Raw genomic sequence first — 8,306 nt, 5'->3', positions numbered from 1 at the left:
CTGCTGAAATCCTGATGCTGCAGCTAAGAACACTACTGGTGATATATTTGAATAGTCATTAAGTTAGGGAATAACCTACTTCTGTAATTGTTATCTTACTCCTCCTTCCACCCCATTTACTAGGTTTTATTATTTGCTGGTTTAAGGTAGAATATTCTCTTGCATTTTTTGTTTTAATTAAACAAATGACTGAAAAAAAAATCTATCTGAATAAAAGTTGCACTCCCATTTATCTCAATGTCAGGGAGAAAAAGAGCACTTAGCAAGACACCTTGCTTTCAATCCAACAGGAATATTTCAAATTAAACCAGCAGAGGGTAGGCTTTTTTTGTTAGATAGTTCTGTAGAAGCTAATCAGGAGTATAATTAAAGCAGAGAGGAGAAATCAGATTACATTTGAGAGCCATGAGTCCAAAAGTGTCTACATCCTATTTTCAGATACTAATATTCACAGCTATGGGTTGGTCCCACTCCCTTAAAGTGTGAACATAGTCCTTGAGCATTCCCACAGCTCAAGAAAAAGTCATTAAACACATAATTCAGGGAAAGCTACATACTGTAGGTGCAGTATTTGCTACAGTCTAAGGTATGGTATTGTTATAAGTCTTGTCACAGATTTCAGACAATGCTTGAGACCCTCAGGTTATAATCTCAAATTTTAAGAAGCTGATCAACATCATTTACTGCTGTAATGCAAGACAAGGAGGGGGGAAAAGCCACTGCAATATTCAAGAGAAGCAAGCAGTCATGCCTGGCTGGCTGCAAAACAACACCTAGCTCCAGTGTCATGGTAACACCCAGCCAAGGAAAAACAGACCACTGCACTAGTAAAGCAGCACTATATTCAGAGTGCTACAAACTATGCAGGACCACCATGGATTAAAACCAAAAAATAACTTACTTGTTATTTTTGCAAAGTTTGCCTTTGACTGGTCAAACATATCTGTAATACCAAGAGCTTGCAGAGGGTCCTTTAAGTCTGTTTCTGCTACTGCTGTAAATCTAGTTGGAACAAAACCAAGAATGCATAAGTATTATGCAGCAAAGTCACCTGAAATAATCTGTCTTTTCTTTACCAAAGGAGACAGATATAACCAACCCCCAAAACATCGCCTGAAGGAGAAACATTTTATATTAGCACTTACTTTGGCAAAATAACCTGCACTCTTTTTGCTACCATGGTTGTCATCCAGCTTCCTATTGTTTTTGTGCTGATGTGGGGGATGATAGCAGAGAGTGGAGTTGTGTTTTCGGTGGGCAATGCAATCAACATGCTTATCATCTCACCATGGTAGGGCAGCTCAATGATGTTATACCACAGCTCGTTTGGAGTACTGGTAGTGCCTGAGAAACAAACAGCAAAGTTTGTGAGCCATAATTCTTACAGCATTAAATCTCTACTTTACCTTTAGACACCTACTACTAGAGCAGCCTGTTAGGAAAGCTTTCCCCACATCTTAAAACTGCCTCTAAAGTCACAGACTTCCTGCTGGACAACCCTTCAGAAGTGGCATAGGCTCTGTACATAAAGCACAGACAGGATGACACCATGGAGCAAATACTCATTTGCTATAAATACTGTTTCCCAGACAAACCTCATGCTGCCCAGAGCAGCAACACAGCTATGTTAGAAGCAATCAGGTCTGTGAATCAGCTGGATCTATACTTCCAATCTCAGCTGTACCAGAATCAACGGCACTCTGAGAAACAAAATCCAAGGGAAAGCAGCAGACTAATCTTTCCAAACTGAAGAGATCTTGTAGACAAGCTTTTTCCTCCAAGAGTTACTGGAAAAGCTCCTAGTTCCTGTCTGAAGTAGTCTTTTACATTTACTTAATTTTCTTGCTTAATAAGGATCCGATTAAGAAGCAGTTGTAAGTCCTTCAAGACAGTGGAAAGCAGCCACTTTGAGGCAGTGCAGGAGGACAAGCAGATGAGAAGGAATGAGACAGCAACGCCTCTGAGTTACACCAAGTGTTGGTTGGGAAGGCTGTCTGTGAGCAACCCTCTTCTCCTCCAAGTTCCCTTTGGTTACTGTGGGATTTCTGGCATGTGGCTGGGAATCAAATGCTTTTTATAGGAATTTCAAGTGAAAATTTGTCAGTTTAACTGCAGACAGAGTTTTGGGGAAAGTTTTGGAGAGCAGCAAGATCTTATTATCCTTCCCCTTTCTTCATGTAAGTCTGCACTTGTCAGCCCAAGCTGAACACTGACAGCTTCATTACAAATTTCATCTTTTTGCCAGGGCCATGCAACCTGCCTTGACTGAGCTCATATTGCTACAGAACTAGCAGCATTGCACTGATTCTGCAGAAACCATGTCAAGCTTGGCAGTTTAATCATTTCCTTTTATTATGACAGTGGTTCTCAGACTAGGGCCCTACAGACCAAAGCACTAGCTCCAGAGAAGTAACACAAGGCCAACAGGTGAGAACTGCTCTCCTGAACTATTATGTGCTGCTATCATGACTGGGGCAAACTGAACAGGAGGGGAGCTCAGCTTCAATCAACTGATGGGACTGAAGATGCATAAGAAATTTAAACTGTTCAAGATCCCTTTGCATGCATAGATAAGACAGAAGACCTGTGTTAGGATATCCAGAGATACCCAAACTAAAATGAGACCTACATCAGCAATATTGCTCTTGTTCCTTTCTAGCCTTAATAGCTTTTCTAGTTTAAACAGAGGCCAACACAGACATTTTAACCAGCATAAGTCAAAAGCCTTTAAGGCAAAAGTCTTACTAAACCCCATCTTAAGTTATGAATTTATTTTGAAACTCCACAGATTATTATATGCTGCAATAGGCTTTCCCACCTCCCCCAACTCACACTTTCAGCAGTTACTTAAAGTATTACCTTACATCTGCTTTAACACAGATCTTTGGGACAGAAAGTCACAGCTGTTTACTTTAACACAAATCTACTAATAGTAGTTGACCACTACTAACAGTAAAACCAGGCATTTAAAAGCACAGTGGGTCTTGATTTTTGGATTTACAGCAAGCTGAATTCCCAGGCCTATTTCTCAGACTGTATTTAGCATACATGGAAGCAAGTTCTAGGTAGCACTTCTTGGAAGGATGCAACAGGTTTTTATCAGAGAATCAATCTTTATTTGACCACTAAAACCCCCACACGGCTGCAACACTGGAGCTCTCAAATACATTGTCAGTCACATCAAGCTGTTTGTGTCAGCTCTGAGAGTCTCTGATGGAAGGCTGGCGGAACCCTTCTTTTCACTTGTGACTCAACCAGAAGAGCAGTTTCACACCTTGAGAGATATAGGCAACATACTAACCCTGTGCTCCTCTGGCTCCTACAGGACTGGGGACTTTATATACAGTAAAAATACAGATAGATGGGAGTAGAATCATTCTTTCATACACAGCTCATCATCAGAGAAACTTCTACTATTCTGCCTCTGTTGGCAGTTACCTTTATTCTCACCCCTTAGAAGTCTGTAGTGGTTTTTTTCCTTACAGCAAAGCTTAAGCAACATGCAAATTTCTCAATTTGTGTATTTCAGCTTCTCCTTTTTGAAGCCAACAGGATAAGGCAAGTACTTTGACAGGGTATTCAACCTTAAGCAACTGTTAAGTACCTTGCACAGCAAGCTCACCCGTGCCTCAGCAGCAGAAAACACATCTCAACTCAAGCTGCCTACACCAGCTGCAACAAGCAATACCATTAAACACCACACGTACAGCAAACTTTTGCTTCAAGTTGAAAGAAAAGGACAAATTTTCCAAGCATTGTTGGTGGCAGTGGGAGTCACTGAGCTTACCACAGCGGAAGATAGACAATTGGGACAGCATAGGAACTTGGTAGGTCTTCCCATCAGCTCCATAAAACGGACGTTTCTTTGTATTTTCAGGTCGAAATCGTGATTTCCATAAGCCCTTGAAATACACAGCGTTTACTAGAACCAGTCTGGTCAAACTGCCTTCAATATCATCTGGAGCTACAACCTGATCGATCATACCTAGAAGAAATAAAGGTAGTCTGAGTTTTTGGTGCTGTAACACCAGCCAACTGTTCATGAGAAGCACATATTCCTTCAGACCTCTTGATTTCTGATTGTGCCAGCTCCTCATGGGGCAACACATTTAAGATTCATAAAGCCAACAGTACTTTGTCAAAAAGTAAACCTTTGTGATAACCAGAAATCAAGTATATCTTGCTCATTGATAGCCTGATGTTATAACTAACAGGGCCTTACCCCTTCCACGTGTGAACAGATCTAAGACTATGTTAAAGAGTGATAACAGTCCCTGCTAAAACACTTCCCCATTCACACAGTTTGCAACATTGCTATGTAAAACTGGTGATGTGATCAAGAAAGAATTTGACACCTTCATTTCACAAATACCACATCCAACATCATTAACACATTTCTCACACCCAGGAGGCACTTGGTTGTAACTCCAAGAGGTACCAAACATGTAGTTCACCAAGACTGGGAACACATTGCAAAATGTGATCTCTGGCTTTAGCACATGTAAGCTTGACAACTAGATGCCAAGAGATTTGAACCATGCAGGGTTAATTAAGAATTCTCCACTAAACATGACTGCTAAGAACAGGGTCATATCTTGCAAGAGTTTAGGGCAGTCAGAGCAAAAGCTGAACTGCACTACAGCTTTCCACAAGTCTGACTTACTGAGTAAAACATCTGAGTTGTCAAAGCACTTTGACATTTAAGAAAGCATAGCTCCAAGAGAACTCTGCTTGGATTTCTCAACACTCATATGAATGCCAAGAACAATAGAAGCTTTCCTGATCCCATGGGCAGATGGACACACACACACACTATACACATCCTTCCAGTCCACCAGACAGGCACATCTGCTGGGGCACCAAGACCGCTGATTCCTGACCCACCAGCTCTAAAGCATCTCACTAATGCCAGTTTAAAGACAGTTTTGAGCTGCAAAGGCAGAGCTTTTGCCACCTCTCCATCTTTCACCAGTAGTTCCCTCCCAGTCTGAGGTCTCAGACACCACTCTGCCATGCACAAAGGCACTCACCAATACTCACCCCTTGTTTCATTTTTCACCCACTGGTTGATAGAATCACATGCTGCATTTGGGTCCTCAAAGTCCACGCTCTTGACACTGCACTGAAACACCTCTTTGTTCCTTGTAACAAAAGGCACTTCCATTTTAAAGCCATTCTTTGCAAACACCGCATTAGCAACTGTTACAATGTCTTTATTCTTTTTTGAGACTATGAGCCTGTTTATCTTCTTTAAGGCTTTACCAACTCCTAGTTGAAAAGAACAGCAATTTAGAATAAGATGAACATACAGTTACTTTCTATGCAACTATTAATGACATGAAAGGTCAAACATGAAGTGCTGGACTAGAAAAGGCAACTACAGCAGGCATTCTGAGAGGACTCCCAAAATACCCATTTCTGATCTCTCATCTGCAGAATGCTAGTTTCCCAGCAAAATCATGATCTCCACTTGATGCCTGCTGCACCTCTAGCTGTCTGCTCAGGATGCTACAGACAGTGCTGGGGATTACACTGTGGTTCAAGTCTTAGTGTGGAGCTAAGAACCACTCTGTTCCACAGGATGGACTGTTCCAAATAGATTTCATATCACATAAGCCCAGGCCACTTATCAGTTCTGTGACAGTGACAAGCAAAGTCAAGGGGTCAGCCTGCTCACTCACAGAGCTCTGCAGGATTTGTACAACAAATGCTCTTGAACCTCAGAGTATAAAGCAAAAAATGTTTTCTCATCATCCTTCCTTTCCATTTACTGGAGAATAAAGGAAGCTGTCAAGATTTCTGTAGTAAACTTCCAGTCAACTCTTAGTTTCCTTGAAGACTAGGTCCTGGCCTAAATCAGCTACAAGCAGGAGTCCTTAACACATGAGCCTGCCTCTAAAAAAGGAAAAAGGGAGAGCAGGAGGTTCCAGTGCTTACAGTCAAGATCCTTAGGACCTGAAAGCAGATTGTATCAAGTGCTTGCTAGCTCCTTCACTGTGTATGAGAGAAGGCATATGGCAGCACAGAAGAACTGCTATGTTCACCATACCCAGTTCTCCAGTGTTGTGGCTTATCAATGAGTGCTTGTCTACACAGGGAAGCTACTGGCAGGCAAGCAACTTCACATTCAACCATTATAGTGAACAGGATCTTTGGATGGCTGTTTTTACAGCAGTTATTAATGGGTTCCCTCTGTTTCCCAATACAATTTAGGCAGAAACATTTCCAGACTACTTCCCTATGTAGACAAACTTGAGATAAGAGATATGACGAGAATAAATTAGTTCAGAGTTATTCTCTTAGCTGCATGTAAGTAAAAGCCTCAGATGGCTTTGCTGTTTCATGTATCATGAATGCTTTAACAGTACCATTTGCAGGAATTTCTACGTGTTCACTCTCCAATACTAGGGGCAAATTCTTTTGGAGAACATACCATAACAGAGGTTCTCAAACTGTATTCTGTGGACCACTGGTGGTCCACGGAGCACTTGCTGGTGGTCCGGGGAGAGCTGGCTGGTCTCATGCTGCTGGCTCTCCTCTTTGCTTCCAGCTGCTAAATTGCATTAAAAAACAGCTAAAGACAAATTAAATACTTTTCAACTATTATCTTTCCAAAGAAGCAGTTGCCAAAGGACTGGAAATCAATCATGAACAAGAGCAGAGGAAATCTGGGTAAGGAGATAGGCAGCATCCCATAATAGGTCTATAACAAGGTACTGGATACCTTCTAAGACGTTTGAGAACCTCTGTGTCTCACAGTTAGAATTAGGAAGTCTGCAAGCCAAATAAAACCATTTGATAGAAAGCTTCGAAATTTTTGCAAGTACTTGCATTTTGAGGATTCAAAAGTTGATTATCCCGTGAAGAGATTTCAATCTACATCATTTAGATCTTTAAAGCTGTCAAATCATTTTGCTGTATTTTAAACCCAGGACCAAAACAGCAAAGCAAATGAAGACAGGACAACATGTTATATGACAATACTGCTTCGAGATTTAAATGTGCACTTACCTCTTGGGGGGCTTTCTATTCTTGGAAGTAAGGCAGAATGCTGGCACTAAGATGTTAAGTCTTGCTGGTAAGCACTCACAAAAACAGCGTGCAAATTAAAGCAGCAAGAACCTCCAGCCTACACCCTCTGGAGGGGCAGACATTGGCAGAGGAATACAAACACAGACACATGCAGTGTCAGGCACAGAGGCAAGCAGAAATGACTGTTTCAAGAAGAGGACACTACAAGAACTACAGATTCAGAGATCCTGACAGCAGAAACAGGCATGAACAAAGCCGAAGAGCATCAAAGTGACAGCATCAGTTGTATGGTTAGTTTGCATTGTTTGCAGTGTGGTGTCAAGAAATACTCTCTTGCTGTGTTAACTCAGGAATAGCACATTAAGGGCTGTGCAGCACAGCCTGAAATGGGGTGCTGCAGCCTTCCTGAATAGTACTGGCACTGGACCCCCACCCACACTGTTCTGGAAAATCAATTTTGCAAGGACAAAGGCAGTTCTAGCCATGGCCCTCAAGTCATCAGCCTTATAAGACAGTTCAAGTATATGTACATGTCCATACTCAAATTGCCAATTAACCTGTGTATCCATTTTATGCTTTGTCAAACAGAGTTAACTGGTGTATGATGGAACCTACCACACTTTGAAAGCTACCTCACACAGCATGAAGAGTCTGACAAAGACACCCAAAACCACCTGAGGAATCACTGACCGTTTACGCTGTATCTCATCATAGTTGTCAGCTGCTTCTTTGTCTTGCCATCAGCACCCAGCTGCAATACCCCCAGCACTGATGCAATCCCGTGAGGAGAAACAACAACATTGTCCTGAGGCTTAGCTTTCACTATTTGATTGAAGACCTGGATTCCAACATCAGAGCTAAGCTCCTCAAGAGGATAAAAACTGAACTGGGAACATACAGACATTAAAGTCCCAAGAACAACAAGGAGGGGCAAGTGCCAATTCATTATTTCTGTCTAGTTGAAGATACCTGAAAGAAACCAAGAGGGAAAGTCAGCTTTCACAAGTACAACATTTTTATTTTAAACTCAAATCCCTATTTTCCTAAAGAGCAGGCAAGTCTTGCACATGTGCCACACACCATTCTCAGAGCTCTGGCAGTGAGACTCACCTGTATTTTACTTAGCACTATCAGTATTTTAGGTCTAGGGGTTTCCAGATGCAGAGATATCAGTGACTACATAACAGGACAAAACCCACTAAGTTGGGAGACTACCTCCCACCACACAAGTTCAGCTAGCTGTGTGCTTCAGTTAAATGAGCCTTGGCATTCTG

General features: G+C 41.8%; 1 protein-coding gene across 3 annotated transcripts in view; it reads right to left on the bottom strand.

The window, feature by feature from the left end:
• The window catches only part of SERPINE2 (serpin peptidase inhibitor, clade E (nexin, plasminogen activator inhibitor type 1), member 2), a 10,340-nt gene extending 2,338 nt beyond the window's left edge, over window positions 1–8,002 (bottom strand). Inside the window, exons 1-7 of one of the 3 annotated variants that reach the window (XM_009083125.1) lie at window positions 7,719–7,981; window positions 7,012–7,031; window positions 6,434–6,553; window positions 5,041–5,268; window positions 3,788–3,985; window positions 1,146–1,344; window positions 902–1,002 (exon numbers count right to left, since the gene is read on the bottom strand). In XM_009083125.1, coding sequence (XP_009081373.1) covers window positions 902–1,002; window positions 1,146–1,344; window positions 3,788–3,985; window positions 5,041–5,268; window positions 6,434–6,553; window positions 7,012–7,031; window positions 7,719–7,978 — 1,126 coding nt within the window. In that variant the 5' untranslated portion in view covers window positions 7,979–7,981. Of the gene's footprint in view, window positions 1–886; window positions 1,003–1,145; window positions 1,345–3,787; window positions 3,986–5,040; window positions 5,269–6,433; window positions 6,554–7,011; window positions 7,032–7,718 lie in introns of all 3 variants that reach the window. The other 2 variants (XM_009083123.1, XM_009083124.1) reach the window with 2 other exon arrangements.
• Between the last annotated feature and the right edge of the window lie 304 nt (window positions 8,003–8,306).

Source organism: Acanthisitta chloris, unplaced genomic scaffold (genome assembly GCF_000695815.1).
Source record: "Acanthisitta chloris isolate BGI_N310 unplaced genomic scaffold, ASM69581v1 scaffold32039, whole genome shotgun sequence".
NCBI lineage: Eukaryota > Metazoa > Chordata > Aves > Passeriformes > Acanthisittidae > Acanthisitta > Acanthisitta chloris.
This window is presented reverse-complemented; position numbering and strand designations above follow the sequence as displayed.